The following is a 17,755-nucleotide window of genomic DNA, read 5'->3' as shown; positions in this document are numbered from 1 at the left end:
CTTTCATCACAAACATACATAGCAAAGATTGTTGACGCTGAATGACCCTCTTTTGGGCAATACTGTGATAGAAGAAAATATTTAGTAATATCTTGACTTTATGAACTAACAGAAAAGAGTATTAATTCTACTGGTAATACTAATTAAACGGTTTCTAATAAGGTATCAAAATTTGGGTCCAAGGTTCTGAAACTGTGAGAGACACCTTGTTAAAATTTATTCAGTTTCTTGGACCATATAATCACTTTTCATGACAATAAAATGTGACCCAGATAATGAGATGATGAAGGGATGAAATGAATTGACTGAAGAGATACAGTATTAGTAGATGAGGAATCCTTTGGAATAACAAACTATAGAATAATTTAAGAGTTAAGTACCATATATTCTCTGAAATTTAGAGAAAGAGATTACTCTGTATAGATGATCCAAATTTGTTAGCAGAAGATGAATTAATGCACACAAGCTGCTTGTTCAACCACACTTATGTGGAGGATGGTGTTCCCGAGAGTAGCACATACAAAATAATCTCAGCATCTTATCTAGCTTAAGAGCTACCAATAACTTATAGCCAAAGTAGAAGAAAAAAGGCCAAACCATCACTTTAATTGTACATAGCTTCATATAATGTTCCTAAAGCTGCTTGTTTAATACTCTCCATCTTGCTTGTGGTCATTTATAATCAAAGTATTTTGCATTTTCAAAATTGTGTTGAATATCAAAAGTCTCATATTACTTGGTTCTATAATTAGCCATATTTTTGTGGATATGTCAGAAGTAAATAGAAACTATTATTTTTAACAAATGTTAGCACTGCAAATGGAATAGAAATAGAGTTTTTGAGTATGCGGATTGTCTATCTCCTCTGTAGATAGTAATAGTATTTGTTCATGCCCAGATAGATGCTTTAGAGATTTCATGGCCAGACTTCAGTTTTCAAAATCTTTCTGGGGTCTGTCTAATCATCAGTGGCTTTATGGTGTACGGTAATTGGTGTTTGCTTAGGGGATGGAGACTGTTCATTCTGTGAATTATTAGGAGTCTTGGGCTTTAACAACTAACTTGTTTGTCTAAGTGACTAGAAATAATGAAAAGTACTTGAGTGACCTCACATTCTTGGTGATAGAAATAACTTTGGTCAATTTAAAGTACTAAGTATAATGAAAATTTTAAAGAGTTACTTAGATAACAGATTTTCTAATCAGCTTTCTTTTGGCTATATGCTAAATTTAAAAGTTAAATGAAAAAAATAATGTTTATACTAGAGGTATCTATTTCCAAGTAGTATTCATTATGGGACTAAGTTTAGGACACTGAATTGTTTATGGTACTGAATTGTTTAGGGAGATTGTTTTATTGCTTCATATTCTTTGAATTGTTTATATACCCAGTTGGAGATTTATGTTTGTTTTAAAAAATATAACATTATACATTTTACATTAAATAATTAGTGTCTGTCCTTTAACATATGAATGCATGTCAGTTAAGGCTCTCTTACATATTAAGAAAAGGTGTGGGCTTCCCTGGTGGCGCAGTGGTTAAGAATCCACCTGCCAATGCAGGGGACATGGTTTCGAGCCCTGGTCTGGGAAGATCCCACATGCTGCGGAGCAACTAAGCCCGTGCGCCACAACTACTGAGCCTGCGCTCTAGAGCCCGTGCCCTGCAACAAGAGAAGCCACCGCAGTGAGAAGCCTGTGCACTGCAACGAAGAGTAGCCCCTGCTCACCGCAACTAGAGAAAGCCCACGCACAGCAATGAAAGACCCCACGCAGCCAAATATGAATAAATAAATAAGTACCTAAAAAAAAAAAAAGAAAAGGTGTAAGGACAGCTTAATTATTGAAGAAGTGCTGGACTTTGGGAAATTATGTTATCTTGCAAGCAAAATATTTTCAATACCACACTAGTTTTTCAGTTTAAGAATAAAGCTGGGAAAAGTTGCCTTCAGCTATTAGTTTTCCTGAATCCAAAGAGATGGGTGGGGCAGGATCAAAAATACTCATTTGATCAAAGTTATTGGCTCTGAAGGTATTCTTACCTGTGTAAGAAAGATGAAAGGTGTTGTTTTTATTGCATGCTAGTAACAGTGTAATTTTGAACTAATTGGTGGTGAACTGCCAATCACCTAGGGGGAATGCAAATAGATACTCTTACAATTTCCTTTGAGGTAGTGAAGTCTTACGTTGAGGCTGGAAGGAAAACAGAATAATACCGTTAAATTGACCTTAAATGAGCTGCTTTGTGGTTTTCTTGGCGAATCCCTTTTTATTTTTCATGACTAGTCCAAACAGGTTTTGTCTACCAATTTGACTTATTGACTAGACAATGCTGACATTGAATATTTTAGATTCATTTTGAAGTAAAGTAATGATAATACAGTTCTTTAGGATATTTTGATCACTTTGTTGCTGCAGCTTAAATTTGTGTAACATTCCAGAATTGTTTGCAGTGTATCATGATTCCTTACAAGAGTCATCATTTCCTTCCAGTCATTTATGATAGGATATTCCGCCCAAACAAGCTTACTTTTCTCACTTAGGTAGTGAGATATATAGTAAAGGATGGTGGTGTCTTTGAAAACTGTGTTATTCCAGATGAATCTAGTCATTTAAAAAAGGCGTAATTTCTTTGAGGACAATAAGAATGTATTCTTGATTTTAGTATGCAACTCAGTCAGTGTTTATTAACTACGTATTGTGTGCCTAGCATTGTGTCACCAAAAAATAAACACACAGTGTTATAGAAATATCACTTTAGTTATTTTCCTTTGAAAACATTGATTAGTCTAGACATCTGTATTGAGCTTTGTAGACATCACACCCACAAAGTAGGCATTTATGTCTTTTCACTTAATTTTACATTGGCAGCAGGAATACTGTCTACTCTGATTCCCTTTCAAAATTCTGAATATTCATCAGATTATTTTTTCTAGCAGTGAACTGGTTACTGGAATAATGCTTTTCTTCACAAGTATAGGGAATGAAATGTAGTTTGGAATTGTATTTGTAATTTATCAGATATAGAAGTTAAATGAGCATTAACTACAGATACATACCATATAATTTGTAAAGAAATGGGATAAAAAGTAAAATATACTTATCTCTAAGACTATTATATTCAAAGATACTTGAAAATCTTATAATGCTATGCCATCTTACTGTAAATCTCTTTGTTATACAGAAATATCCATTAATTCTGTAACTTAAATGTTTCTCTTTTTGTTTTGGTTGCTAAATTTGTAGTCAAAGTTTAGTAGTTTTGGGTCACACTACCTGAATACATCTATACTATCTTTACCCCTGTTCTCTTATGAACTATATACTGGCAAGTAAAATGATGAAACTCATGAGCTCTGGAAATAGTGTATAACATTTCAGTGGTTTCAAGACCTCAGGTTCTCCAAAAGAGAGAGAGTATTGGATTTCTCTCTCTTTAGTGATGGACGGAAGTGAGAAAGGAAATGCAGTGGGGAATACTTACCTTTCTTAGAAACCTGGGGTAAGACTGAAGTTTTGTGATTCCACAAGAGGGCTTAGTGCATTTGTACCCTGCTGCCTTGGGTTGTTGGCCTGAATCCTCCCTTCAGTCTTTCTCCCTTTGAGAAAGGAGCGCTATTTGTATCTTGAGAGATGCCAGAGCACTGAGTCGTCTTTCTCCTGAGTCAATATTTCTGGTCAGTTCATCTGTACTCCCCAAGAACAAAAATTACTGGGCCCTCCAGATGTTTTGTCACTGTTTGAGCGACTGTCTGCCCTGAGTAGGTGTGAAGGGAAGAATAGCGGCAGATACAGAAAAGTTACCATTCGCTTAGGACTGAGTGACGAAGGCCGAGATGAATAGCGAGAAAATGTGATTCCAACTGAAGTTAACTAATGGGAGAGACAAATAAGAATTTGTAATTAGCCCCCAAAAGTAAATACCAATTTTCAAAGAGATGTAATTAGAGTAGAAAAAGGATTGCCTAGAATGTGGGAAAAACATTAAAAATTCAGTAGACAAAAGATGTGACAGTCCTTGTGGTAGACAGAATAGTGTCGCGCGAAGGTACCCAAGTCCTAACCCCAAGAGCCTGTAAACATGACCCCTTACATGGCAAAAGGGACTTTGCAGTGTGATTAAGTGAGGGGGGGTCTCGAGATTATCCTAGGTGATCTGATAGGCCCGGTGTCATCACAACATTGTTTTTTTAAAATAAATAAATTTACTTATGTATGTATGTATGTATGTATGGCTGTGTTGGGTCTTCATTGCCATGTGTGGGCTTTCTCTAGTTGCGGCGAGTGGGGGCTACTCTTTGTTGCGGTGCACGGGCTTCTCATTGTGGTGGCTTCTCGTTGCGGAGCATGGGCTCCAGGCGCGTGGGCTTCAGTAGTTGTGGCGTGCAGGCTCAGTAGTTGTGGCTCGCGGGCTCAGTAGTTGTGGCTCGCGGGCTCAGTAGTTGTGGCTCGCGGGCTCTAGAGCGCAGGCTCAATAGTTGTGGCACATGGGCTTAGTTGCTCTGCGGGATCTTCCTGCATCAGGGCTTGAACCCGTGTCCCCTTCATTGGCAGGCGGATTCTTAACCACTGCGCCACCAGGGAAGTCCCACAGCATTGTTATAAGTGAAAGATGAGGCAGGAGGGTCAGAGAAGGAAATGTGGCAGTGGAAGCAGAGGGTGGAGTGATCTGAAAAAGGGACTTTAAGCCGAGGAGTGCTGGCAGCCTCCAGAAGCTGGAAAAGACAAACAGATTCTCCCCTAGAGTCCCCAGAAGGAACACAGTCCTGCTGACACCTTGATTTTAGACTTCTGACCTCCAGAACTGTAAGATAATACATTTGTATTGCTTTAAGCCACTAAGTTTGTGGTAATTTGTTACAGTAGCAATAGAAAAATAATACAGTCCTTCTGCAAATTGAATTAATCATCTGGTAGAATCAAGTGGAATAACTATTTCGTGTCACAGAGCAAAAGAACAAAGAGAAGGAAATCACTAATGAAATAATAGACATGGACTACAGAGCTAATATACCTAGTCTAAGTAATAGACTTCTAGGAGAAGAAAAAAGAACAAGTAGGAAAAAGTAAATAAATAATAGAAGAACTGGTCAGTGAGCTGAGGAAAGACTTGAGTGTACATTAAAAAAGTCACAGAGTCCTAGGCAAGATTATTAAGCAGGAAATAAACAGATCCAGAGTTATACGATTCACGAATTCCAAGAATAATGATGATAATAATAAAAAAGATTTACAAGCTTTCACATAGAAAAATTACTTACATAGGAGAGAGAGACCAACATCAAACTTCCCTTTTATAACCTGTTAAGGATTATTAAATAATCTGTAGTCTTAGGGGGGCAGGGAAGATTGCAATTAAAAACTCATATATTTCCAAAGATGTCATATATCTTATTAGGGCACAAAAAGACATTCATTTATTTATTCATTTTATAGCTGTATATTTAGTAGCTAGGTACTCTTCTAGTCATTAAGGATATGGTGGCTTCCGTACCATTGGAAAAATTTAGTAATAATCTCAAACTAAATATTTTTAAAACAATCTCAGCACAGTCCAGAACTTAGGAGGGGTGAGTGGAAAGCAGTGAGAGAATGGTTTTAAAAAAGTGTTGTGAAAGCTTCACCTTAGTGTGGGATAAGTTACCTAGTAAGGTTTCCCTGTGGGGTTAGGTTGAAAAAAACATAAGTCTAAGTATATGTGTTAAGAATGAGAAAGTAACCACTGAAGTGTCAAATTAACATGAATAAAAGGATAAACAGAAATTCCACTTGCTAGGGAAAGAAGAAATAATGAACAAAATAAAATAAACAGAAATTATAAAATTACATGAAAGAAGAAAGCACCAGTCTTCATAATAGACCAACTTGGGGATGGCAGAATTCAGTCCCTGGATGTCACTGTTGAGCTGCTGGAAAACCCACTTTGAAGCCCACTCTGTGTGTAATCTTCCAATTACATGAAATTATTTTCTTGTTTTTTAAGGTACTTTGAGTTGAGTTTTCTGACTCAGCAGAAAGCATCCTAATAATACCCCCCATTTCACAGATGAGAACACTGAGGGTCAGAGAAGTATAAACCTAAAAGAAGGAAAACTTGAGAGGAGAAAGCCATAAAAAATTTTTGAAATTTAGCAGACCTGAGAGAATTTTGGAAGTAACTAATTTAGCAGACCCAAGAAAGCTGAATCCTAAGCCATCTGTGCTTGATTTATATTCCAGAATCCCTTAAAGTCCCCAAAAGTGGTACTACCAGACACCTGTGAAAGTGGGGATAAAGTGGGACAGGTTAAGATAAGGAGGATTGGTGAAAAGCCTGCTTATGAAGCGATTTGATCCCCACATCTTTCCCCTCCATCCAGGGTACCAGACCACTGCCTCTTCCCGACCTCAGCAGTAGAGGGAGGGTTATTCTCCAGAGAAGGTGAGACTGTGGCCTGGGCACAGATGGGGGGAATGGAGGATGGGATGAGTGCTTACAAACTAAATGTGTGAGCTCCCATCTCCCTTCACCTGGACAACCAAGCTTTAATACCCCAAGAAGGAGATCAGAGAGTCTTATCTGGGGAATCTGTCTACCCAGGAGGAAAGCCTCACACCCTGCTAGCAGTTGGGTGTCCATGAAAAACGCAGCTTGATTACCCAACAGGAAGTCTTGTCAGGTGCCACCCATGCAATCTTAGAGTTTCAAATTATCATTTTTAGTGCTTCCTTCTTAAATATGAACAGACGACTAAGCCTTACCATACTTAAGAGAAAGACCTCTCATGGGAAAGTAGGGGCCAAAACAAACAAACAATAAAGAACCCCAGGGGGAGACGGAATATGCACAGGATAAGCAAAAAGTAAAATCTATCATCAGTGTCCTGCGAGAGACTGAGATTGCATCCATGAGAAGAGCCAGGATTCCATTAAAAATGGAATAGCTAGTGAACAGAAAGGGCCTCTTGAAATTTAGAAATGATAATGTATCTAAAAGATTGGAAGTTAAAGAAAATAGGTCAAAAATGACAACCACAGGGAAGAGTTAAGAATAGTAGAGGACCAGTTCAGGAGATCTAACATCCAACTAATAGAATTCCAAGTGGGGAGAGGAGAGAAAACAGGATGGAGGAAATGACAAAGTCAAGAAAATTTCTCAGCTCTAAAGGACAAGAACTTGGAGATTGAAAGTGCTCACTCAGTGCCCAACATGGAACATGAGAGTGACTCACCGACACTGGGACAAAGGCCGGCACGTTCTCTCAGGGAGAATGAGAAGCAGTTCACACTCAGGTCCAGGAGGAAGAAGAGCTTCAGACTTCTCAGAGCTGACACTGGAAGCTGGGGGGCGGTGGAGCAGTGACTTCACGATTCTGAAGGGTAATTAATTTTGAACTAACTAATAAAGAATAATAAGCTCGTAAACACTAAATAAAAAGGTTCCCCTGCTATTTCTTGATTTTCCAGCATTAAGTTAACTATTACCTGACAGCTATGGAAGATGAGGGTTTAAGTCCCTGTAAACCACATACCTTTTCATTCCTCATTTATAGTTTTTAAATATAAAAAAATAATTTATATTTAACCAAACTTTCATATTCAGACTTGTATAGTTACAAAAAAATTACCTCCCATTCACCTTTTCTTCGTAAGCTGCTGGAGGAAATAAAGACATTTGGGAGGAAGGTTTAGCTTCGAACTAGTAGTAAATGCATAAAAAACTAAGCAAATGTAAAAAAAAAAAATTAATTCTGGGGGTGGGAAGAAGAATGTTATGGAAGAAAGGAAAGCTAATCGTAGTTTATTACATGGGTAAGTGGCAGATAGAATTTGTATTGTAATAATGTAGGCATTGGATATTGCTCTAACCAAAATTACCAATACGATGATATATGAAAGGGGGGGATGAATGTAAAGAAAAGCATTAAAGACACTGAGGGTCATGATGCAGTGATAAAAGGTGTGATTCATAAGGAACATGTTACAGTCTTACAGGAGCCCCCAAATCTTAGCAAATACAAACGCATAATGAAAAAATTCTTAAAAACTGAGAAAAAACTATTCAAAGTACAGTTGTAGTGGGGGATTTTAATTTGTCCATTTCAGAATTTAGCAGTTAAAATAGAAAGAGTATGGACATACACAAACCACTGAAGAAACAAGCAGAAAATATGAACATGGTGTACATGTTAAAGTAACAATGGGAAAATATTTTTTACCCATCATATTGGCAAAAATTCAAGAGTTTACAACATCCACTGCTGGGGAAGAGATTGGAAAACACAGATCTTCCTTGACTTACGATGGGTTATGTCCTGGTAAACCCATTATAAGTTGAAAATATCTAACCTACCAAACACAGCTTAGCCTGGCTCACCTTAAGTGGGTGCTCAGAGCACTTACGTTAGCCTACAGTTGGGCAAAATCATCTGACATCAAGCATATTTTATAATAAAGTGTTCATAGAAATGTAAATTATTATAATAACTTATTACAATATATCACAATATTTGGGGGGAAGTAACTTTTAAATGTCTCTTAAAACTGTAAATGCTCATATCCTTTGACTCAGCAGTCTGAATTTTGAGACTCTGTCCTACAAAAATAATAGAACCAAAAAGTACTGGATGTTCATAGAAAAATGTTTGTAGTGGCAAAAAATTGAGGAAAACCTGAATATTCATAAATGGAATAATTCTGAATAAAATTGAAGGACATCCATATTCTGGAATTATTATTCAGCTGTTAAGAAGTTGGGGCTGTCTGTCAATGTGGACATATCATTAACTAGGAAAGCAAGTGGTGAAATAATGTCTGATTTGACCCATTCTTATAAAATACATAGTAAAAACCGTGAGTATGATGTGTATATATGTTATGAGTATGTACATGAAGGTGAAGAAAACCTCACCCAAGCTGTTGACAGTTGTCACGTTAGGGAGGTGGGATGAAGAGAGGAGATCTTGATTTTCTTTCACTTTTTATAATAAGCACATGATGCTTTTGTAATCAATGAAAAATTAATAATAGATCAAGTAAGAATTTTACCAGAGTAAGAAATTTTCTAGGAAACATGTAGTGTTTAATCAGCAAGAACTTGGAAGTTTTAAGGAGTAAAGAAATGGATGTACTTTTCTGTGAGTCACAGCAGCCCTTGTTTTCATTATTAGTGATCAGGATTTGCAGTGTGTTTTTTATATTTTCATTAAATGTGAGGGCTGCCTGTTCTGGGGTTCTGTTGTTATGTTTCTAAAATGTTTTTGCTTTTGATAGGACTGTCTTCATCAGTGGAACACAATATAACGGAGTTGGAACAAGAACTTGACAATGTAAAGACTCTTAAGACAAAATTAGGTATTGTACATTTTTTTCCTTGACTTATGTATTGGTCTTGGTTTCTTATTAAAGACTTTACTGTAGTCTGGAATATTTTTTAAAATTGTGAAATCTCTATGTTACAAGCTTTCAGTCTGTCCAAAGCTGTTAATAAAGAATGTCTTTTAGTTTGGGGAGGGGATGAGCATGTATTTATTCACTTTTTGTTGTTGTTGTTTTGTCTGTGTACAAAATGACTTTTCAAAGATGATGATGTTCCAAAATATCACTCCACTATCTTTTCACTTGTATTATTTCTGATAAGTAATCTTCTGTTATTATTATCTTTTAATGTCTTTTTTCTTTGTATTTATCCTTCTTGAGATCTGTGGCACTTCATGAGTGTGTGGCTTAATGTCTTTCATCCACTTGGGAAATTGTTGGCCATTATCTCATCAAATACTGCATCTGCTCATTCTCTTTTATTTCCTCAGACTCCAGTTATACATATGCTAGACCTTTTTACTCTTAAATTTTTTTCTTTATTTTCCCTCCTTTTTTTTTTGGAAAATAAGTAAACTGCTTTATTTGCAGAAATCATAATCAGGTATTTAAAAATCCCTTTGGAATCTGCAGAAAAAGCTAGAATGACTTCAATTTCCATTATTATGGTAGCTCTCTAACATCTTCATACACATTTCTTTTTAAAAAATTAAGTTTGATCCATCTTTTCCAGTTGTTCATGGCATAAGGATTGGTGTGTTACAAGGTAGACCTTTGTCACTAGAAATGGAGGTTTGCTTCCAGCCTTTAGAAAACTGGAAGTGTTTACCTTTGGGATGTGGGATTAGAGGGGATTCTTACTCATGTTACCTGATATTTCCAGATCTCTATCAGTGTGTAAATCTATCATTATAATAATATGTAAATTTAAAAAGAAATACAAATATTACTATATTTTCAGAGTAAGCTGTGTATCCACAATATGTTTCATCAATAATTGAAACGTCTTTACAGTGCTAAAATTTGAGCATCACAGGATTGAGATGTTTAATGTAGCAAACTGATTTTAAAATTCTGATTTTTATAGTTTGTGGAGGAAAAGTAAAAATAATTTATGTTTTTAGGAAAAGATAATTTATGTAAGAATAATACATACTGGTTGTATTAGTAGGGAATGAAAATGTGAATCTGGGGAGAAGTTTTGGAAATTACTGAAACTTTTATTATATTTTGTTTTTCCTTCTAATAGAGAGGCGCAAAAAGGCTTCAGCATGGGAAAGAAACTTGGTGTATCCTGCTGTTATGGTTCTCCTTCTTATTGAGACAGTAAGAATTTATTTGCCTAGTTAAATAAGGCAGATTATTTTTTATTTACTTTAGCATTTGTGTATGGCAACTCCCTCAGCTAAATGGTTTCAGGTAAACTGGTTTTCTATCAACAGGATTAAAATCCATCTATGCTTTTATTTGTAAAAACTCAATAGAGCAAAAAATGAAATTAATGGTAATTTTGAAAAGTCCTCAAGATTATCTATTTCCTCATAGAAGCAGGAAATTCATTCTTTTGTTTCAATTGAAAATTAAGAAGAGACAAAGTGTTGTAGATACCCTGATCAAACTCTGTGATAAGATCTGAAAATTATATTATTAAATTAGTTCTGATAACATTTTAACCATTTTTAAAATATGTGGATTTGTGGGTTCCAACTGGTAAAATCAGTTAATAAATGGATCTATATTAATAGCTTTTTTCTTAAGCTTTGAGATTATAATACTTTGCAGAATTTTTACGAATTTATTCTGGAGTTTTTATAGTCTCATTACTTCAGGTTTATATGTAGAGTTTTGGTCTTGACTGCTTTTCCTCTATTCTGAAGCATACATTTGGTTGGTTACTTAGATTTTAATGTGTGTGTATTGACAAAATATCTTTGAAATTCAAAACTGATGGCTTGCTTTTTGTGTTGTAGTCCATTTCGGTCCTCTTGGTGGCTTGTAATATTCTTTGCCTGTTGGTTGATGAAACAGCAATGCCAAAGGGAACAAGGGTAAAGTAAAATGCTTTAAAATGTCTTTCTTTTGCAAAAGTATTCTGTGTGTATAAACTGAGTGTTTCAAATAAATAAATGAAAACATTCACCTTTCTGCATATATATACTTCAAGTTGTATGAATTTCTTTATGCAGTGAGCTTTCATAAACAGTGTTTCTGAACTATATTTTTTGTTTCTGATTTCTTATTTTGGATTGTCTGGGTTTTTAATCAAGTATCAGAGTTTCCTTTTACACTTTGTATCAGAGTTTATCTTTGTTTTACTGAAATTCATATTTGTGATCCTTTAAGAAAATGTATGTTCTGTGAAATAGTGAAATATAAAGAGTTTATTAGATGGATTCATTGCGTTCGCAAAGGATCCAAATATGTGGTTGTAAGGACTCATGCCTCAAAGGAGTCATTTTATGAACTTGAGTCAAAATGTTCAGTTGCTGGAGGAGAGTCAGATATACATCTTTTCATGAATTAACTTAATTTTTTCTCTTGTTTAAAAATTCATGATTTTATTAAGTTGCATCAATTAGTCTATTTAAATATATTCTCCTTATGGAAGGTAGTTTCCACTAAATATTCATATATGACATACTTTTTCTAGGTGTCTCTATAAACTTTTGGATACTTAAAGTAGCATTTAAGTTTTGACATTTTATTACACTTTTCGAAGTTAGCACCTTTGCCATCTCCCATAGAGATGACTTCAAAACTCTTCCAAACTTTTCATGCTTTGGGGGAGGGAAAACATTTTCCTTAACCCTTTCTGGGATCTTCTGGCTGGTCTAAGAATTAAATTTACATGAGACAGATTAACAGGAGAAAACAATTTAATTACGTGTATGTGGGAGCCCGGTAAGAATAATGACCCCCCAGGACAGGTTGGGCAGTTGAGGCTTATATTCCATCTAAGAGAAGGAGAAGGGGGTAGGAGCTTGGAACTTCAAGCGGGAGGAAGGCAATTCACATGGAGATGGAAAAGCAGATGTTTGGTAAACAGAGGGGACACAGAGAGGCCTTTGGTCTCCAGGTCTTGCCAGGTTCCGTCTACCACACTCAGCCCATACTCTTTGTAGCTGTCTCTGGTGATAGTGCTCCGCCTGGACCAGGTCCTTCGTCTGAATTCTTTTAGGCAGTTAAGGGGTGAGGTGGGGGTGGCGCTAAAAAGAAAGACTTAACGAGTCTTCTGTTTCTTAAAAACAATCAGCCTAAAATGATCCTTATGCCAGAGAGACAGCTTTTGGGGTGCAGATTTTGCTTCCCTACATGCCACTTCTCTCTCTGAACCACACGATACACCTTTTCTCTCATAGAAAAAAGCCAATGTTTATCTTAATTCCTTTCCTTCAGTCAAAGATGAAGCTTCTTTCAGAAGCTAATTCTTTCAGCAGTATTCTCAGTTTAGCTCCCTGCCCCCAGCCTCTTCAGGACCTTGTGCCATCTCTCACTGCCATGGCCTCTCCACCACTGCGAGCCTGCCAGCTTGCTTCAGGTCTGTCATTCCACTAACGAAAAACAGCAGTGAGCAGTCCTCCTCCATCCACAGCCTTGTCTTTTGTCTTTTGTTTAGACCCAAATCCATTGATCAAGCAGAAGTCAACTACTGTGTTGACTTCTATCCATTTTTTAACCCATTTTCTTATACCACATACTAGGTGAGGCCCAAGCCCTGTGGTACATTTTTGTACCATTCCTTTCGTGCATAGTACAGAAGGACTTATATGTGGTATGCTCTTTTTATGATTGTGTAAATAAATCAGATCATCTTAATCTTGCCTGTAGGCCTTCTCTTGAGACAGAGAATATTTCCAAAGTGTTTTCCATCCCAGTTAATAAGCTTTCTGTTAGCATTATTCATTTTTTCTTCAAAAGATTGACGAAAGTTGGTAAATTCTTTGTCCATTACCTTATTTATATATGAAATTTCCATGGGTATTCTAACTTCTTCATGCCTATATTAGATTGTATAAATAATATGATATTATTTATTGGTTTATTTTTTTATTAAGCTGACTTTATATTCTTAATTATCCTGGTATATCTGTTAGATGTAATTGAAGCTGATAGCAAAGTAGTAGTTTGTATTCAGAGAGTTTCTGTAATTAGTATGCTTTGAAAACATTGTTCCTACTTCAGTAAGAAATGATTTTTTGCCTGTCTGGCCTCATTAATAAATATTACTTTTTCTACTTGTTAAGTTCTAGATAAAGATAGGTTTTGAGAATAGGTATGATGTTTAGGGAAAAATTTATAGCATTGCATTTGGAAAATCTGTGTTAATTAAATCCCTGAATTCCCAAGGAAGATTTAGGGAAAGGAAACTTTCAAGAGTAGTAACAGGATATGTGCATTCACTTTCTTTCTTTGCTTAGCTTCCTTTTGACATATTTTAATTGTATAGTTTTTATATGTTGCCTTAGTGTTCAGACAATTATGTGTTCTATTCTTATTATACTATTATATTTTTTAAAAATTTCTTCCAAGAATATTTAGGATTTAACAATAATCATATCATTTTGATAAGTAACTTAAATTATATTTGAGATAAATCAGAAATGTTTTGAGCTTGTTAAAAGTGATAACGTGGTTGAATTAGTTGATGAATTCAGTCTCGTCACGTTTTATTTTCGTTTGAACGTCTAGATGTTACTCCAGGGTATTAAACATTCCTAATTTCAACTGTCCTATATTTATGAAACAACAATTTTAGGGAAACCAAATATAATAGTGTCATTGAATTCTGAAAAGTGTTTTTTTTCCCCCCAGGGGCCTGGAATAGGAAATGCTTCTCTTTCTGCTTTTGGTTTTGTGGGAGCTGCACTTGAAATCATTTTGATTTTGTATCCTTTCTTTAACTGAAGTTCTGTCTGTTAACAAGTTTTCTGTCTAGTTTTCTGGGACAGTGGTAATTTACTAAGACACTTTCCTGGAAGAAAAAACAAGTCAGTCTTCCTCAAGCACTCCAAGTGGCATTTTGTTTTGTTTTGTTTTTCCTTTCGGCCTTAAGACATTTTGGAGACAATTGAGAACTTAAGGAAACACATTCTTTGGAGAGTTTTTCCTTGATTCTCACAGCTATCTTATGGTGTCCTCTGTTGTCGGTTTCTATAGCCTCCGATTTTTTGGAAAGTTTATTCCCAAGAAGGATGACACAACGATGACAAAGGTAAGGTAAAGTCTTAGGTGACTGTGCCTCCCTTTTGCCTTCCAAGACAAACAGACTGTTTTATTTAGTAATCGTGGTGAATGGTTCATTTGCGGTTCTAGGTATTTGTTTGTAAGTTGCGTAAACACACACACTGGAAGAGTTTCAAAATGCTGAATGAGTGGGAAAAGGATGTGCTCTGTTTAATTTGGATGGCATCCATTCACTTGTAAATGCATAGAACCGCAGAGCTTGTTAACTAGCTATAGACGGCTCCTGAAAGGACTCTTTTTCCTACAAAGAAAACGTATTGCTAATGAGTAACTTCGATTGTGCTGACTGTACTTCAGGGAGCTTGTTTGAAATCTGAAGAACTTAGTTGCTACAAGTAGTAGAGACAAAGTATTTCAAATTTGAATAATTAAAGCAAGACGGAAGAGTTCTATTCAGAAACATTTTGTAGTCTGAGGCTAATTTGACTTTCTACAATATGTCATTGGCTTTGGAATAACAAAGGCTGTTATCTTATATAGTGACTGCATTTGTAAAATATTCCCACAGGCTGACAATGAAGAATAACAAGAGATGCTGGCTTCTTTTCTTTTTTATTATATATTCCATATTTTCAGCTTCTTCTAAAGGGGAGAAGTTATTTTTATATATCTTTATCTAAAATGCTATGACTTCTTGAGATACTTAGCATCTAGTTTAAGTAATCATAAGTACTAAGTAGTATTTTCAGCATCTCTTACTTAATATGAAAGAATAAGTATAGGATACATTGAAAATTACTAGAATTTAGGTGTTTTGGATTTCTAGCTTTTTGGTATTAAATCTTACAATAGTTAAACATATTAGAAGTAGATATTATCTATCTTGAGCAGTAGTCTTGGCTTTAAAAGTAGAGTCAGAAGTATTAAAAATATTAATTACTTTTTACTTGTTAGGCAAACCTTTTTGAAATCAGCAACCTCAGTCAATAATGTAAAATGCGTTGTCCGAGGTGTGAAGTAATTTAAGTGTTCTAAAACTTTATATTTGTGTCAGGTACTGTAAATATCTTCTAGAACTCACAGATAGAACTTTAAATGTTTGTAGAAAAGTTTCTATTCTCTTTATTTTCTATATTGAATAGTATCATTCAGAAGTTAGCAAAGTACAGTAGGTAACTGAAATGTCCAGTAACTTGCCAGAATGTGAATGGATTTTATTTATCCGTATACTGTGTAACTGCCCAATATTCTTTCTGATTTCTCATAACAGATCATTGGGAATTGTGTGTCAATCTTGGTCTTGAGCTCCGCACTGCCTGTTATGTCAAGAACACTGGGTAAGTTTAAATGAGAACTTTTCATTTAAAGTCAGTAGCTTTTCAAGTATCAAACTTCTTGCTAAACTTCTAGTTTCTAAACTGTTTTTCAAAGAGATCACTCTTTGAAATATATTATTCCCTCCCACATTATTTTATGCTTTTACTTCTGTAATTCATTTATATACAGAGCTGTACCAAAATAAGCACTTTTATCAAATAAAGACCACTTATTTTTTCAAGTACTTAGAAATAGTCCTTGTCCAAACAATAGACTTTATTTTTTTCATTGACTAATTAAGTTTTGGAGTCCTCTAGTGAGGAAACTGTGATTTTTTTTAAAAAAACAATATTTAATGTCTAGAAAATACTAAACTAATTTTTTCTACGTGAAATGTTTTAAAAAATGTGTAATTTAGTATGTGGTTTAAAAAATTGAGACTGTGTAACACTTATTTTAAGCTGCTTTATGTCCCGGGAATAGACTTGAAAGCAGTAAGATCTAGGAGAGCACGCACTGATTTAAAGGTCATCCTTTAGTTCGTCAGCTTTTTACTGGCTTGTGATTTATGTAGTTTTCTTAATTTTTCAATTCACAGAGAATTTTGGTCATCATTTAAAAGTAAAATATTTCCAGTGTGTCATTGAAATAGTTGAATAAATCTTCCTTCGTTTGGTGTTCTTATCTTTTATAAAGCACTGTTGCAGACTGTATTCTCAGTTCTTGGCTAAATATTATTTCAGACAAAAATTTCCACTAGGCAGTTCTGTTCCGTTTTCTAGACTTAGATTTTGACTTGAGTGTTCACAAATGATTAGGAAAATCCCATTATTCAACCTTAGCAACATGCTTATGACAAAGATTGCAAGTAACTTTGAATTGCTTTTGTTTTAGCGCTTATGTGGCCTCCATTATTTATTCAAGGCCCACAGCTGTCGGGGATGCAGGCTGTGCCAGGAAGGGTATAAGCTTTGTGGTCATCTTCATAATGCTCACAGAGAAGTTCATGTTTTAATACAAGTGGAATCTAAATGTAAATGTAGAAGGGACCGCCGTTCCACAGACTAATACAAAGCTCATTTACTTAGAGGTCTTATTTCTTTTGTGTTTGCATTATAGGACTTGTTATCGTTTTGACATCTGCTTATGGTGTGCTAATCTTGAAAATGCCATAAATATACACTTTAGTAACTTGATTTGTAGCTGTGATCGTTTGTATTATGGCAGTCCAACAAATAATTTCTGTGATATTGTAGCCAACCTACCATTTTATCATTTATGAAATTCACTGTGCTCTGTTATTTAAGATTAATTGTTAATAGTAATATATGGATTTTATGGAAGAAAATTACGTGCTGAGTACAGTTTTAATACAAAGAAAACAAATTAATGGCAAAATGTGCTTTTTGAAGATCAACAAATTAAATTCCTGAGTAGTTTGCCATAGAGATAAATAAAAAGAAGAAAAAGAAAGATGGAACAATTAAAATGCAGCTAACAAATGCCTGGACCCAGCTGTCCAAACAGGATTAATGGAGTGCATTAGGGTACAGTGAGTCATGTGGTGCTTTGCAAAATATCAACACGCACTGCGCTACATGTTATGCCCAGTGGCACTGAATAGATGAAAAGAAAGAAATACGTTAAACAGATTCATAGAGGCTTTTCACAGTATTAAAAAAGCAAATTTCTGGACTAAAAGAAAAAGCTTTATTTTAGTATTATGGGAAATGCAAACTAGAGAGTTACTTTGTAATGCCTCTATTAACCCTTTAGAATTGAGTCTTTGATTTTAAGAAGATAAAATATAGAGAATTGTCATGAATATTATCTTAGTGTATAACGGGATTTTGATTTACTAGCTGAAAAGCTTATAAGACTAGAATAGAGGATGCATTTAACAACCAAATTCCAAGCTGTGAAATTTTTCACTCTTTCTCATTGCCTCTCACAAGGAA

General features: G+C 35.2%; 1 protein-coding gene across 10 annotated transcripts in view; it reads left to right on the top strand.

Annotated features, from left to right (window-relative positions):
* LMBR1 (limb development membrane protein 1) overlaps positions 1 to 17,755 on the top strand; it is a 163,713-nt gene that overhangs the window by 91,074 nt on the left and 54,884 nt on the right. For 8 of the 10 annotated variants that reach the window (XM_082398841.1, XM_082398844.1, XM_082398846.1 and 5 more), the window contains 6 exons: positions 9,252 to 9,332; positions 10,546 to 10,622; positions 11,267 to 11,344; positions 14,109 to 14,182; positions 14,418 to 14,508; positions 15,751 to 15,817. In XM_082398841.1, the coding sequence (XP_082254967.1) occupies positions 9,252 to 9,332; positions 10,546 to 10,622; positions 11,267 to 11,344; positions 14,109 to 14,182; positions 14,418 to 14,508; positions 15,751 to 15,817 (468 nt within the window). Of the gene's footprint in view, positions 1 to 9,251; positions 9,333 to 10,545; positions 10,623 to 11,266; positions 11,345 to 14,108; positions 14,183 to 14,417; positions 14,509 to 15,750; positions 15,818 to 16,691; positions 16,883 to 17,755 lie in introns of those variants that run through there. The other 2 variants (XM_082398849.1, XM_082398847.1) reach the window with 2 other exon arrangements.

This window comes from Balaenoptera borealis, assembly GCF_965194805.1.
Source record: "Balaenoptera borealis genome assembly, chromosome: 7".
In the NCBI taxonomy this organism is placed as follows: domain Eukaryota; kingdom Metazoa; phylum Chordata; class Mammalia; order Artiodactyla; family Balaenopteridae; genus Balaenoptera; species Balaenoptera borealis.
Note: the sequence above shows the minus strand (reverse complement) of the source record. Positions and strands in the feature narration are given on the sequence as shown.